We start from the raw sequence: 16,558 nt of genomic DNA, 5'->3' as shown, positions 1-16,558 counted from the left end.
TATATATGTATACACACATATATGACTATTTCTCTCTCTATCCAGCAATCTATCCATCTATCTGGCATATATTGCTCTGAGTATGAAAATACTTAAACATACCTTTAAAAAATTTTTTTTAGTGTTTCTTATTTTTTAATAGGAGGAGGTAATTAGGTTTGTTTGTTTATTTAATGGAGGTACTGGAAATTGAACCCAGGACCTCATACATGATAGGTGTGCACTCTACCACTAAGCTATATCCTCCCCATCATACATATTTTATATGTAATTAGAAAAAAGAAAAGAAGTTCCTTTTTTTGTATATGTATTTTTATTGAAGTAGAGTCAGTTTACAATGTTGTGTCAATTTCTGGTGTACAGCATAATGCTGCTGTCATACATGAACACACATATATTCATTTTTATATTCTTTTTCACCATAAGTTACTATGAGATATTGAATATAGTTCCCTGTGCTCTACAGTATAAACTTGTTTATCTATTTTATATATATTAGTCAGTATATGTGAATCTTAAGAAAAGAGGTCGCTTAAAAACTGCCTAGAAAATCTTGATTGGTGTTTTGCAATGTTATATAGAGCAATCTGTATCTGTATATATAAGGTTTTATTTATAGTAATAAAACCAAAGAAAGATACATTTACGTGTCTTTCAACTCCGAGTTCCCTAGGACCATATAACCATGTGTATCTGTGGCTCTGACAAGTTAGGGATTAGTTATCCTGAGCAGCAAGCCTGCCAGGGTAGGTGGTCAAGGGCTGGTCCAGCCTCTGTGGTGCCAGCTTCCTCTCTGTCCTGCCCTGGCTTGTAGTGTGAGCTTTCTGGATCTTTTTGTTGGGATTTTGAAAGGGCTTAATAAATAGCACCCTTTCCCCTCACTTGAGTTCTGAGCTAAGTGAAAAATATGTCAGAGGAATAAACACATGGGAGCCAAAATACCACTTTCTAAAACTGATAGAGGTGAGGTTGAAAATACAGCTCGTATCTTTGTGCAAATGGACTTTCCCATAATCCCAGCATTAAATAGACTTACCCATGCAGCCACCAGCAATGCTGGACCTCAACAGGGTGGCAGCCCTGGGTCTCCCTCTGTGGCCTGGGGCCAGGGTGTGTGTGGATCAGACTTGTGCCAAGAAGGAGCAGAATTTCCCTCCCTGTGTGCAGGAGAGGAACTGAGCACCCCAGTTCATTTTCAGATTCATCCGTCATGTTAACCCCCTTCTGCCTTCCCAGGGAAGAGCAGTGATGGGGGTAGGGGGCGAGCCAAGAAAAGAAAGATGATGTGGAACATACATTTTCTTCTAAGCCTTCTAAGTGGGTATTTATTCTGCTTTCCTTTTGCTCATCTTGTTTACAATGTGTTCATCTTTGTAAGCCACATACAATTCCTTTGGGAAGTAGGCTCTGTACAAATCATGAATAAATAAAAATAAAATCTCCCCTGGATACTAATAGGAGGGAGGGCGATGGTGGAGGGATTTGAGGCAATGATCCCGGACACGTGGAGGAGTGGCTGGGCTGGATCAGTGCAGAGAGTGAGGACAGCTGGGCGCCAGTGGCCTGTGGCAGCCGCTTGCTGGTATGTTGATGAGTTTCATGTATACCTGGGACAGTTCCTCTGTGTCAGGATGTGTGCATCTTCCGTACCCTTACAATTCTTGAATTTATATGTTTATATATAAATACCTTTGGCCTCTAAGACAAAGTAGTCAAAGAGGCTGGTAAACCAACAAACTTCAGATTCTAACTGAAAAGCAAAGGATTTCCTGTCTCACTGTGGAAAAGGCAGTTGAGTGCGCATTGATCTATTCAGCCCGCCTGCAAATAGCAGAGAACAGCCTTTTTCGTAGTATTTCTGATACATCTTTCACATTGCTATCAGTTTAGTTATCTACGTGGATCAGGACAGTCCTTCTGAAACTCTAAGGGGTGTATGTGTGTGTTTGTGAATCACCAGGGTATTTTTTCAGAATGCAGATCCTGCTTCTGGAAGTCTGAGCTGGGGCTGGGACCCTGCATGTCTAATATCCTCCCAGGCAAAGCAAGTGCTGCAAGCCCAAAGGACCACATTTTGAGCAGCAAGGGGCTAAAGACCACATATCTTTGGCCCTTTTGACAGGTGGAAAGTCTCTGGGCTTGGGGTTGGGGCCACTGCTGCTAATTGAACTTCTACTTTATCAGGAAGAGCCCCACCATCTCTCATTGCTTTTTTGAAAGAAGGATGTCAGTTCTGGGTGTTTCATAAGCCATGGCTCCTTTTTTGAATTCCACAGTTGTGTGACATCGTGATCACTGCCCTGAGTTTACTGAGAGAGTGGCTTTGGACAAAAGGTGTTCATTTTACTATTAACCAAAGGAGGCAGCACTTTCTTTTTCCTCTCACCACCCTACAGGCTCTGTGCTGGTGGGTTTCTCTCTGGTGGTGGAACTCTGCACGTCAGAGGTAAATCTGTGAGCTCTGTAACCCCAGGTGAGCTCACCTTATAAACCCTTTGGTGGGGGAAGCAAATACACCCACACGCTTGGCTCTGCTTTTTAAACGATCTAGAAATTTTAGCAGTGAATTGGGAGTTTGGTGGCAGACAGACGTAAGATCTGGGCATATTGGAAATGGTTTTGGAGACTGAGGGGGTCAGAAGTTTTTCCTTGGCAAAAGGTGGTCAGATAGAAAAGGCTGGACTGGTTGGCTGAGATCTCTCCAGCAGTCACAGTCAAGCGAGTATGTGTCCTCAAGACCATCTCATTCAGCCCCGTTTGTAAACATGATCATTTGACGGGTGAGGAATCCCCGACTCCAAAAGATGAAAGGATCTGCACTATGGAAAACGGTGTGGCATTTCTTCAAAAAATGACAAATAGAATTATCATATGATTCAGCAACCCCACATCTGGGTTTAGACTCATAGGAAGGGAAAGCAGGGTCTCAAAGAGATGTTGGCACAGCCATAGTCATAGCAGCATTATTTATGACAGCCAAGAAGTGGGAGCAGTCCAAGTGTCCATTGATGGTTGAATGCATACAAAACTGTGGTAGGTATATATGCTGGAATATTACTCAGCCTTGAAAAGGAAGGAAATTCTGAGATATTCATTACAACATGGGTGACCTTTGAGGCCATTGCGTTAAGTGAAGTCACAAAAGACAGTCACAAAAAGACAAATATTGTAAAATTGCACTCATATGAAGAATCTAAAATAGTCAAATTCATAGAAACAGAAAGTAGAATGGTGGTTGCCAGGGACTGAGGGGAGGAGGGCTGGGGAGTTAGTATTTAATGGGTATAGAGTTATGGTTTTGTATGATGAAAAATTCTGATTTGTTTCACAACAATGTGAATATGCTTGACACTGTTAAACTGTACACTTAAAAATGGTTAATGGTTGAAAAAAACACTAAAGGATTTGCCCAAATCATGCAGCCAACTTGTTTTGAGCCTGAACTGGTTTATAGATTATAAACAATTCTGCTTAAAAAAAATCTATACCACATAAATGAAAATTTGGAGGAGTTCAGGTCCTTACATGGTAGTGTCATTTCTCCCCAACTCTGCAACGTTCTAGCACAAATGTTGATTGGCACATGTCTGTATTTCAACAATAAGAATTTTTTTTTCAAATGTGTGGATGTTTCAAGTCATTCCTTTTGGGTTTAATTTTGAAAAGAAGGAATAGGGATTTTGGAAAAGAAAATAGAGGCAAAATGGATTTTAGAGTAGGCATTTTCGGAGTGAAATGCAAGTAAAGAAACACAGTTGGGCATTTGGATTGTCCTAGTGTGTCTTTTGGAGGAAGGAGGCTAGAATATTCAGACATGGAGGCTGTGGGTCCCTGCCGATGTGTTCTGCTGTGCTGGGTGCTCCTGCTGGTGCTCATGCTCTCACCCTGTGCTTGCCGTCTCCCATTCCAGGGAAAAGGCAGATTCTGCAGCCACCTGGTCCTCCTCTAAGACCATTTTCAGTGTCCTGACGTGGCATTTCTGAACCTCAGCTCCCTTTGGAAAACTGCATATGTTACAGGTCATTCTGAAATGGTGGCTTTCAACTAGGGGCAAGTCTCCCCAGTCGCAGGGGACACACTTGTTAATATCTGGAGTCGATTTTGATCGTCACAAATTGGACAAACCCTGGCATTTAGTGTCATTTTGGCCCATGTGGCTGCTAAACGTCCTACAGTGCACAGGACGGATCCCACAACAAGGAATCACCCTGCAATACATGGTCACTGGTGATGCTCTGACCTTTTCCCCTCTTAAGCATTCAAGTTACTCTGCTATTTTGTGCTTCTTAGATCTTGGGCTTGGAAGTAGAAATCTCTAGGTCATAGAATTAGAAAGCACTGAACACTTGGATGGAGGAGACCCAGGAAAAACACGTCTTTATAAATAGGAAAGCCTTCTAGCAAACAAGTGATAGGAAATGCAGATTAATTGTGCATTACTCACTGCTTTGTCGTTACCCAGGTGACAGCCTGGTATCTAGACTGTATTGTATTCTTAGTAGGTTATGGGAGATACTGTAGTGTGCCTTAGTAGGTTATTTTTAGAGGGTGTAAAAGTATGAAGGGTTTCATGGTTTTCTTTGTGACTTCACTTCCCATCAGCTTAAAAGTTTTTTTAAGCATGGAGATTTTCTAGGCATATTTTCGTAATTGGGACTGTTGTAACCCTTGAGGAGGGAAAGATGTGTGAGTGTGTGCACGTGTGTGTCATAAGGGGAGTGGGAGGTCATTTCCCCCTATAACTGAGCTCTGTGTTAGTGGTGGTGTCTTTAGTAAAAGAAGACATCAAGATGAGGAATTCTGGGAAACACAATTAATCAGTATCTTAAAACTGAGCTCACCAGCTAAATAATTGAACTTCAAGAGGAGATGTAAGATAGATTTAATGAGGTATTTAAGACCTAGAATTTCTCTTTAAAATAATCAAGAGCTTAATTAACTAAAAAACCTGCGGTACAGTTTCAAACATGGGGCTTAACAAAGGCTATTTTTAAAAGCAAGTATTTTTGACTGTTTAATATATGGCAGGCATTGTGCTAAATGCTTTATCATCTTGTTTCCTCCTCAGAACAACTCTGTGTGCCAGCTGTATTTTTTCCTTTTTTATTGTGGTAAAAAAACATATAACATTAAAATAACCATCAACCATTCTTAAGGGTACAGTTTAATAGTATATTCACAGTGTTGTGCAACAGATCTCTAATTCTTTTTCATCCTATGACACTGAAACTCTGTACCCACAAAATAATAATTTTCCCCCTAGCCTTTGGCAGCCACCTTTCTTTCGGTTTCTGTGGTTTTGATGACTTTAGATACTTACATAAGTGGAATCACACAGTATTTGTCCATTTGTGACTGGCTTAGTTCACTCAGGAGAATGTCCTTGCATTTCATCCATGTTGTAGCATGTGACAGGATTTCCTTCTGTTTCAGGGCTGCATAATATTCCATCACATGTATCTATCACATTTTTAAATCCATTCATCTGTTGATGGACACTTGGATTGCTTCCACTTCTTGGCTATTGTGAATAATGCTTCTAGATCATGGGTGTGCAAATATTTCTTTAAGATCTTGATCTAAGTTCTTTTGGATAAATACCCAGAAGTGGGATTGCTAGATCATCTGGTAACTCTTTTTCATTTTTTGAGGAACCCCCCATACTGGTTTCCATAGTGGCTGCACTATGGATTTAGGGATTTCAGCTTCACTGCATCCTCACCAACACTTCCTATTTTCTGTTCTTTTGACACTAGCCATCTTGGTGGGTGTGAGGTGATAGCTCATTGTGGTTTTGATTTGCATTTCCCTAATGACTAGTGATGTTGAACATCTTTGCATGTGCTTATTGGCCATTTGTATATCTTCTTTGGAGAAATGTCTATTTAAGTCCTTTGCCATTTTTAATCAGATTATCTTTTGTTATTGTCAACCTGTAGGAGCTCTTCATATATTCTGGATATCAAACCCTTATCAAGCATATGGTTTGCATTTATTTTCTCCCATTCTGTAGGCTGCCTTCTCACTTTTAATAGGTTGCCTTCTCACTCTTAATTGTTTCTTTGAAATGTGCAGAAGTTTTTAGGTTGGTGCAGTCTCATTTGTCTATTTTTTTATTTTGTTGCCTGTGCTTTTGGTGTCATATCCAAGAAATCATTGCCAAATTCAATGTCTTGAAGCTTTCCCCCCATGTTTTCATCTAGGGATTCAATAGTTGCAGGCCTTACATTTAGATCTTTAATCCAGTTTGGGCTAATTTTTGCATACGGTGTAAGGTAAGGGTCCAGCTTCACTCCTTTGCACGTGGGGATCCAGTTTCCAAAACCATTTTCAGATGAGGCTTTCCTTTTCCCATTGTTTGATTTTCAAAAATCAGCAGCTACTTTTATTTTTCACGTTTTATAGATGAGAAAAACAGGGTTAAATACATTGTAAAATGACTATAATGCAATAAAAAAAGTTAAAAAAAAACAGGATTAAATAAATGTGCTCAAGGTCATCTAAAAAGTGACAAAACCAGCACTCAAGGTCATCGTCCAAAGCATGAGCTTTAACTGTTGACATAAGGAGAGAGAAGGGGAGGGAAAAGTTTATCAACTTCTGGTGCGACTTTGCTGAGTTTCTTGATTTTATTATATTTAGAGGAGACGAGGAGGCAAGGTTAGTGGTTTCTTAGATGCTGTGGCCTCAAGTTCTTTAGTTCTGTTCCTTGTTCAGCCTGGCTTGGTATGGTCTTGTTCCTGAGCTTAGGACTCGGGTCTGGAGAGGAGTTGTAGCCTCTTCTGCTTTTCTTGAGCCATCAGAAGCGAGTGTCCTGGGCATTTCTTCCCCACGCTGGTGGCTTGAGTGATGTCGCCATGTGACAGCTGTCCCTGGGAGTCAGACATTCCTTTTGCTCCTTTTTCTGGCAGCTGTGCATTACCTGATGGTAAATTCAGACTCTTCTTCGCCTCCTGGAAGTTACGATGGCTTGTGAAACTGTCACCCTGCAAAATGCTAATCCCTGTTACCTAATATAACCGGGAAAGGCAGGTGCAGGTTACTCTTGCTTAAAAGTAAAGAGCATATTCATGTAATTAATATTTTCAGCAGGATGAAATGACATAATTTGCAAGTGTCTGAAGTTGAATTGTACAGTTCCTGACTTTCTAGCATGTGAGAATTCTTAACTATAATAATAATAATAATAGTAGTAGTAGTAATAATAATAATAGTAGTAGTAGTAGTAGTAATAATAATAATAATAATAATAATAATAATAATAATAATAATAATAATAGATTTTTGGTCTTATCAGATGTTTTCCTATTTTTCTGGCTTTGAGTTCTTATGAAGGACATAGAAGTAAAGTTGTTTTTTTTTTGTTTTTTTTTTTTAAAGAAAGGTGGGCAGGGAAATTTAGGTGAACAAGAATGTGTGTAATGAATTCTAGACCTAATGTTCTGGCTGTAAATTAGCTTCTGATCAATGTATAAAGATGGACCAATAGTCCTAGTTTGCAAAGTGTCTTTGTATTACTGGGTAAAAGATATTTGCCACTGTTTTGTCTAGAAATATGCTTATGTCCCTGGTGTTTAATTTCAGCTGGAGGGGGAACCTTTCCTGATTTGAACTGCATTTTAATGGCTTTCCTTTAGGTGGAAGGGCAGCAGCTTTTAACAAGATGCAAAAACTTTCTGAGATAAATCTGAAACATTTCCTATGAGAAAAAAATAAATCTTAGGGTAATGATTCTAAAATTTGGTTTTGCTGGTCTTTAAGGTGTCTCTGGTTATTTCATTCTTGTGAAACTCTCAAAAGAAATTAGTGTTAATTTCTTTAATTGAATTGTTGGAAGGCCGTGGTGGCTAAATGCAAGAAAGGAAGATTGATGGGTGTGCTACTTCCATTAATCGTTGGATTTTAATCTAATCTGTGGTGATTTTTTCCAAAGCTGAATTAGGGTTTGGAACAGTGGAAGAGAAGATTCATTGTATACTGTATACTGTAGTTCTACAACGAACCCTGAAAAGTGGCTCCTGATCGCCAAGGAACTTACAGTCTCATTTGACTACTTACTTAGCACCATCTATTCTGGATGATTTAATATTCTGTGTGAGCTGTGTGCCCTCTAGTAAGTCACTTGACATCTCTGGGTTTCAGTTCTCAAATTTATAAACTGATGGAATTGAATTAGAGTGTCTCAAAGGGTCTTCCTGAACTATACTCTGATTTCTCTGAACCTCCTGTGGCGTAGATCCAGAAGCTAGCATAGTCAAGGCTGGTTGAATTTTGGGATTAAGATTGTGGCTGCTGGAGCCAGGCTGCCTGGGTTCGAATCCCAGCTCGGCCAGGGCCAGGGGTGTAACCTGGGGCGGGTTCTGTGGCTTCTCTCTGCCTGATCCCACGTCTGTTAAGCCTGGGATCATTGGGCTAGTTGAGAGTTAATGTGATGCACTTGAAACAGGACCTACACTGGCACGTGGTTAAACACTTAGAAAGTGGGCTGTCATTATTAAAAAAAATTCATCCTATTCGGGAGGAGAGTGGGGTTGGCTTTCATCATAGCTGGCAGGGCTCAGCTCCTCTTGTGGCTTTTCTGAGCAGGTTGCCTGTGCTGACTGCCCCGGCTTGGGTCTTGGTGTGTTAGGCAGGCCCTGGGTGAGTGGAACGAGGCATGTGGTTCCATTACATCAGGGGTGCTCTTGCCTGGGCAGTGCCTCCCCCGGAGGCATCCACTCCATTCTCCCAGGCCCCCATCAGGATGCTTGGACTCTGGGCTTTCTTGGGTCTGGAGGGTCTGTAATCTCCCCTACAAAGGAAGGAGTGACCACGGGGAGAAAGAAGACAAAGCCTTTGGGTTATAAATAGTTTCTCACAAGATGTTCTTGCTCTGAGCTTCTGGTACTTATGATGGAAGATTTAGGCTGTGATCAAATGTAATTGCCGAGGGGTGTAGGGAAGTAGCCCTAAACACGTGCTCATGGGCTGTCTTTGTGCTTTTTCTGTCCTATTCTAGACTTCAGAATCTCGGATCAGGTCTTCAGCCAGCGAGGTCTGGTGACTTCACAGCCTTTGTGGTTCCTGCAGTGGGCCTGTGACTCTCCTTGGTGGTCCACTTCCTCACGTCTTGGCTCCTGTGGTTTATTATAGACGGGAAGGTGGGATGGATTATGTGAAGCTGCAGAGAGCTGCCTGGGAAACATAGAACGGGACCTTCTTGCGCACCTTTCATAGAGGGCAATCTGCGATCACGTGTGCGCATGCATGTATGTGTGTGTGTATTAGAGTTGGGGGAGCAGAAGAAAAACAAAATGAGTAGAAGAAATAGTGACATAAAGGAATGGCTTCATCCCATCTCCCAGAAACATGACCTGACCTTGCTGTTGCTGGCTTCAGAATGTTTGCGTTTCCTCTAATCCATATTTTTTCATGGTCAAATGATATTTTATAGATTATTGCTTAAGCCTCCTGTACCTTCTCACTCTCTCTCCCTAGTGAGTTTACTGCCTGTGGGGCCACATTCAGAGTTTGCCTGGGCAAAGAAAGGGAGCAAATGCCTAATTAGTTGATTTTCTATATTTAATTTTACTTATTTTGCCTAAAAAGTTGAAGGGGGTGATCTCTGAAGCAAAGTTTGGATTCATATCAACAAGCCATGTGATTCAGGTCATGATGTCACAGGAAATGGTTGAGTTATAAGTATTTGTTATTATTTGGCTTCCTTCTGTCTTTACTGTGGGGACTGACCCCCTCTCCCTCCCTACCCACTTTTAAGGCTTTAGGCTACACTAACATCTGGCAAGTGGCTCAGAAAATCTCCGCAGGGTCTATTTCCTACCCTGAATTCTCAGCCAGCCTGCTGTGCCCGGCACCTCCTGTATATGCTCATTGCCCGGGACCTCCTTTCCTTCAATCTGCTCGGTCCCTGTGGATTCCAGTGGACCATTTCCTTGGCTCTTCATTGTGGCTTTACCAGGATGCTGAGCTTTCTCTCTCTTGGCTTGGCAGTTTCACTGTGTGCTGAGTGCCTAAGCAAGCTCTCAGAGCCTCCACTGAGGTCTGGGGCACTGGACTCCATTGTCCAGGGTGGAATTCTGACGTTTCAGCCACATACAGGTGCTCCACTGTACACGGCTATGCCTCTCGGTTGGGGTTACCTTGTGTCTGCAGCTGGTGAACTCACTGGGCAGGCAGAGCCCAATGTTAATGAGGCTTGTGACTGTAAGTTCCATGTGAGTCAGACACCGTCACTTTGTTCCATAATGCATTGCTCGCACCTTGTCCTGTCAACTTGCAAATGCAGTTACTTGCTGACCTCCAGGAGGCAGGGAATAGGAGCAATGCTTACCCATCCTCACTGCAAAGAACAAACGAAAACAAAACACAAAACCCACTCTCCCTCCAAAAAAAAAAAGATCCCCAAAACTATCTCAGGTCATTAACTGTATCTCAGTATATGGAAAATGTATACTAAAAATTACCATCACCTTATCATAATAATGATGGTATGGTAATTATAATAATCATCTTGTGAGTAGCCTTAGGAAGGTAGGGTGTTTAAATATTCTAACCAAGCTGATTTTAAGGGACTCCAATGATCCTACGTCTTTTCAAATTTTCTTTTGACATATTTGACTATGTTTTTTTTTTAAGTATAATTTCCATTTTATTGAGTTTTTTCTTTTCCAGAGAACAATATTTCTTCAGTCATTAAGGACTGAGTTCCTTACATGGGCTTTGGTGGAGGTCGTGGGGCAGCACCTGCAGGTCTAAATCTGGGCGGAGATATTCGGTCCCTCCGGGCTTCACGAGAACGATCCCTGACTACCTTGCTGTGAATGGCATAGCTCGCGCAGTAATGTAGTTTCACACACAGCTTGGGAAGCACATAGGCGTTGAAAACGCTTGCTTCCAAAATATCCCTGACGGCTGCGGCTTCTACTATGTTTCCAATAATGAAATTCTTAATGGCCTTGTCCTTGGGCACGCATCTGGCACAGCTGGTGCAGCGAATAAGCTGCACATGGCCGCAGCCCTTTTTGGCGCGATCATTGTTTTCTTTTCTTGGTCATCTTGGAAGTGAGGATACGAGAGAGCATATCTGACTATATTCTGATAGGTTGCTTGTCTTCCGCCCCCCCCCCCCCCCAATTTGTATGTCAAACAAAATATTCATAATCTCATTGGCAATTGGGTTTAGGTTAAAAAAGTATTCTTTTTCCTCTTTGGTCTTGATATCTTTTTATATACTTAAAAGATATACTGTTACTCTTTTTACTTAGAGTTATTAGGCTAAAAAAAGGACATTTGATTATTGCACATTTTCTTAACGAGTTGATTTCAAACTATGCTGGCTCATTTTTGAGCCTGTAGGTTTGTCTTGTTTAAAAAAAAAAACTTCTATGCAAAAATAAAAACTTAGAATACATCCTTTTTTCAGGTGGGAAGGTATATTTCTCTCATTATAATAAGGTTTTTTGCTTGTTATGAATTCCTTTAGCTATGATTATAAAAAATATATTTTGTAGCTTTTAGGAGCATATCCATAGATTAAAATCTCACACATGTATATTCTAATTCCAGATGTTTATTTTTCACTGATCACAGAATCTGGCTAATCAATGGTTCTCTCTCTTTTGAGTCTTCTCTCTCTCTCTCTCTTTTTTTAATGTGGTATCTGATTCTTAATTTGAGGGCTTTTAACCTTTTCATTGGTCACAATTCAAGCTCACTACCAGGTCTCTGGGTTTCCACTTTGACCTTCCCTAACTCTAAATCATTATTGGTTAGTTATTACCCTTTGCTTCAATTTACTCCTACTGATGATTTAAAGTCTTTTGAATGTTCTAATGTGACTCAATCAAGATTAATGTTTCAGGAAGAACCCTAGGAGGCCTATGGTTAAATGCTTACCAAGATTACTATGCTTATTTAGTGACTCAATAAAAAATCAATTTTTTCTAAAATGGCTAGATATTTTACCACTGATTTTATTACCTAATTTGTTATGATTTGCCCTCTCTTTTTATGAGATATTTGCTGGAAATACTTTGTGTAAATATTTAATTTGAAAAATTCACTGATTTCTTAAAAAAAAAAATTGCCAATGTGTTAATAGGTTCAGTAGCTGATTTCCCTTGTGATTCTGTACAGTCTCAACCAGCTGTCATGATTAAATGTCATTTCTCCAGGATAGGATAAATATGTCAAAGTCTGTGTTAACAAAGTATTACTAGTCCCAAATGGTTGAGTTTCTAATTTCATTATAGTTAAAATCAGACTTTTAATGACCAGTTAGGTCATTTCAACATTATTATTGTATTTTCATCCATTTAATTTCCAGAATTCTTCTTCCTAGATATTCCTTTTAATTTCCTATAAATTATTTAGGTTAGAATAAACTCATGCTATTTTATTCATTAACCTCCATCCATATTCAGGTTTCCATTAAATGTGCTTTTTTTTCTAGCAAAGGATTCTGTTACTATCAGTTTTGTGAGTTTTTTTTTTTTTTGTAGCTAACTAGTCTTCCTCTCATAATATGCCTTTTTCTTTTTACCAGAGCTAGAATGTATTATGCCAGAGTTTTCCAGTGAACTTTCATTTTCCCACTTTACATTATGTGTGTTGTTTCTCTGTTAAATGTGTAGAATGAGTTCAAGGTTTCTACATAAATTCCCAGCGGCATATGTGTCTCAGAGTTGCACAGTTGCCTGTCATGCAAATAAACATGAGACTTTGAGACCCATGGGCCAGCTCGTCAGCAAGTTTGATAATTAATAAATTGGAATAAAGTTGTGATATCTGTTGAAGCATGGCAGCATGGAGAGAGTGGAAGGGGGTGAAGGTGGAACCTGAGTCTTGGTGGGAGACGTGGCCCTGCCGCTTAACTATCACATGATCTTGGGCCACCCAGCTGCTCTGGTCCATCTCATTGACTTAGGAATAAGGACACAATAACTCCCCAAAGATCTAAGGAAGTAATTCTACTCAGTCGACATTATAGATGTGGCAATAAGATGAAATGAAATGAGCGAATACAAAATCCTTTCGTGGGACTTAGTCTAGTGGAGAAGACAAACAATAAACAAGTAACTGATAAATAAAATCATGGTAAGTGCTATACATAAAGGAAACCACATGGCATTGCGTTTGCAGAGGAGGTATGTAAATAGGAATTAAAATCCATTAGAGGAAAATGTGGCTTAAGGGATATTGGAGAGCTGTGACATGTGAAATGTCAGTCCATCATTCTAATATCAAAACCCCAGAGCAGGATTCTTAGAGCATCCTTAAAAATGCAGATTCCTGGACCCAGCACTTGGGGTCTAATTTAGCAGAGCTGTGGTCAGGCCCTAGAATCTATATCTTTTAAGAGCTTCCTAGATGATCCTGTTTTGAACCGTTGGGGTTGGAAACTATTCTGGAGAAATCCGAGACAGAACCGATTACCTATCAAAGAAATGGCTGCGGCTTCGTCTTCTTGTTTCTGGCTTCCCATCTGCCATGTGTAGCTTCTCAACTTCAATCTTCACATTTCTGAAACTTATGTGACACTGAGCCCTGGGCTTCCCCAGCCCTGGTCCCCATGAGCTGGTCCCCATTTCCCAGCACATGTGTTGTATCGGGGAAACCTCTGAAGTCTTTTTAAGCTGGGGGAGTGAGGTCTGTTCCTGGTGCATATATTGGAATTCTGGTGCGTAATACTGTATGTTAAGTAGATTGTTGTGGGTTGTTTTGGGGATCTGAATGCAAACCAGTGGGACACATACTGGGAAGTCCATGGAAGTAATGGCTGAGATTCCCTCCTAGCAAAACTCACTGTACTTCCTCCCTGCCTAGTTTTAAGATTTTATATATTATAAAAAAATTTATATATATATAAAGATAATATATATGAAGATTATATGTATATATATAAAATATAGTTGAGTGGTTTTTGTTTTTTTTTAACTTTTTTTTATTGAGTTATAGTCATTTTACAATGTTGTGTCAAATTCCAGTGTAGAGCACAATTTTTCAGTTATATATGAACATACATATATTCATTGTCACATGTTTTTTTCGCTGTGAGCTACCATAATATCTTGTATATATTTCCCTGTGCTATACAGTATAATCTTGTTTATCTATTCTACATTTTGAAATCCCAGTCTGTCCCTTCCCACCCCCAGCCCCCTTGGCAACCACAAGTTTGTATCCTATGTCTATGAGTCTGTTTCTGTTTTGTATTTATGTTTTTGTTTTTTCTTTTTTAGATTCCACATGTGAGTGATCTCATATGGTATTTTTCTTTTTTAAAAATTTTATTTATTTATTTTTAATTTTTATTTTGTGTTTTAATTTTTATTTTGTTTATTTTTATTTTGTGTTTTTTAATTTTTATCTTATTTATTTATTTTTAATTTTTATTTTGTGTTATTTTGTGTATTTAATTTTTAATTTTTATGTTTGTTATTTTTTATTGACTTGAGTGGTTTTAAATATGGAACTAGCTCTTATGTTGGGATCCTCAGGTCTAGCAAAGCTCAATTTGAGTCTTGTAGAAAAGGAACCTGGAGTCTCTTCTTCTTTTCTCATTCCCTTTGGGGATGTTCAGGAAAGGCGGGTAGCAGTTTGTTTGGGAACATACAGTACCCACTGGGATTTACCCATGAGAGGCTTTTTCCAAAATTTGTTTATTTTAGAAACCCTCCTGTGTGCCAAGCTATATTTTTAACAGGTTGATTGCTTGCAGTCCAGTGAATTTTAGTGGCTCATAGGGTGTGGCTTTTGGAACCCAGCGTGTCCTGAGCAGTGATGCTTTGTGGTCTCGGGGTGTAAACTCAAGTCACCTTTCGTGTGCAGTGATCGCTGCCTTGAGAACTCAGAAGCTTCAAGGTTTCTCTGGCAGGAGGCCCTGCAGGTGGGGTGAGTGACTCACCAGGGGGCTCCGACATGCCTGTCTATCTTCCCTGAGGATGTCTCACTTCTGCTTCTGCATCATTTCCACACTCATCCTGAAGTGGAGGGATGGGGTGGGTAGCTGCCTGTTTAATGTGGTAATAACTATGGGACAGACAACCCCTTCCTTTGTTTTTGTTTTTTTTGGGGCATACTGAAATAAGCTGAAACTTGTAAAAGACTCCACAAATCCTGAGATCCACAGGAAAATAAACTCACAAAATACAGGAAGCCGAAATTCTGATTGATTTTTAAGATACAGATTTTAGATCCTAACAAAAATGTCTTGCTTTCAGGCCTGGCTTTATCTTACATCTTCTCCTGGGGATTCTAAAGTCTTGGACAGGGACAAACTCTCATATACCATGCCAGACATATTGTCTACCCTGGTCTCCGCCCTCCTTCACAAGGAAGGCGCTATCTCATAACCACCCCCCTCATCCTGTAGTCACGGTTCCTGCCAGTCAGGACTCCCTCCTGGCTACCCGCTCAGATTTCTCCCTCTCTTCCCCGCAGGGAGGTGAGGAAGTGAGGAGGGGAGGTGGGACTCACTTGGCTGCTGGAATCCCTTGAGAGCTGTAGAGATCGATAGTCTTTTAGCTAAAGTTGAAACCAAGAGATGAACCAAAGATGCCAGATGGCAGGTTCAGGAGGAGAATGGGTGAGGGAGAGCGCAGAAATGTGTATGTCCTGGGCCTCTTCTTTCATTGATACTAATCATAAGAGGAGATGAAACACACTCACATCTGATGAGAATGGTGTAATCCAGTGCGGCCAGACTTTTGGCCTGGATTTGCAGACATGGTCTGCAAAGGGGTCCACCTTGAGTGAAGGGCAGGATGGAGCCGGGCCAGAGAGGCTGAGGGGGTCTGATACACACAGAGCAGGTGGGGCAGTGTGAAAAGCATGGTGAGGAGCTTTCAAGTCTATCAGTCTGGCAGGAAGAGAGCTTCTGGGTGAGCACGTTAGCATGTTTGGGCCAGACTGTGGAGGCCCAGAGAGTGCTGTGACTTGTAAATGAGGTTTACACCCCTGGCTTTTTGCTCTCAGTAATGCTTGCTTGCTTTTACATCTAGTAGAACTTTTATCAAAAATTACCCTGCTGTCCATTTTCAGTTAACGAAAAGGGACAACAGATAGAAATGAGAGCATGTAAATTATTCTCTGGAGTGTTTTTCAGTATTAAAACTAATTGGATTTTCTGCATTATCATTGGGAATGTAATCAAGGGACTGATTCATAATAAGAATGTCTTTCTCTGTGTGTGTATGTGTTGTGTGCGTGTGAATATTTCTTATTTTGGGGGAAGAACTCAACCTTTGTTAGAGAGAGCTTTAATTGTTCCAGGGCAACTGGTTTTTCTGTTATAACAGATGGTAAAATGACCCTCAAGTGCGTTGGGGTAGCTGTTAAACTGATTAATTCTCAGTGGGACATTGTGTGTTAATTAGGGCTTTATTTCTACTGGAGAGAAAAGCCAGTATGTTACCATATATGATAATTCTAAGGCTCTCAGGAAACATGAGAAATTAGTTTATTCCCCTGTAAAATGCTCAAAGGACCTTAAGAGAATTGCTCACAAATCATAGAATTCCAGAATTTCAGGGGTTGATCTTAAAGATGTTCTAGACCA

The 16,558-nt window shown here is 40.4% G+C and overlaps 2 protein-coding genes across 3 annotated transcripts in view; one reads left to right on the top strand and one right to left on the bottom strand.

The window, feature by feature from the left end:
* SLCO5A1 (solute carrier organic anion transporter family member 5A1) overlaps positions 1-16,558 on the top strand; it is a 108,065-nt gene that overhangs the window by 8,270 nt on the left and 83,237 nt on the right. The gene's annotated exons all lie outside the window — the stretch shown is intronic.
* LOC102515404 (40S ribosomal protein S26-like) lies at positions 10,624-13,490 on the bottom strand. Its single transcript, XM_006193758.3, has 2 exons — positions 13,435-13,490; positions 10,624-11,045 (listed from the first exon to the last, which is right to left on the bottom strand). The coding sequence occupies exons 1-2, from the start codon at positions 13,488-13,490 to the stop codon at positions 10,709-10,711; spliced, it is 393 nt and encodes a 130-aa protein (XP_006193820.2). The 3' UTR covers positions 10,624-10,708.

The sequence above is a fragment of the Camelus ferus genome, chromosome 29 (genome assembly GCF_009834535.1).
Source record: "Camelus ferus isolate YT-003-E chromosome 29, BCGSAC_Cfer_1.0, whole genome shotgun sequence".
Lineage (NCBI taxonomy): Eukaryota > Metazoa > Chordata > Mammalia > Artiodactyla > Camelidae > Camelus > Camelus ferus.
This window is presented reverse-complemented; position numbering and strand designations above follow the sequence as displayed.

Bases quoted from the DNA above. Each gene is read 5' to 3' on its own strand.
- LOC102515404 (XM_006193758.3), bottom strand. From the start codon at position 13,490: ATGGCAGATGGGAAGCCAGAAACAAGAAGACGAAGCCGCAGCCATTTC. The intron at 11,046-13,434 runs GTAATCGGTTCT...AAGATGACCAAG, and splicing joins CGCAGCCATTTCTTTGATAG to AAAAGAAAACAATGATCGCG.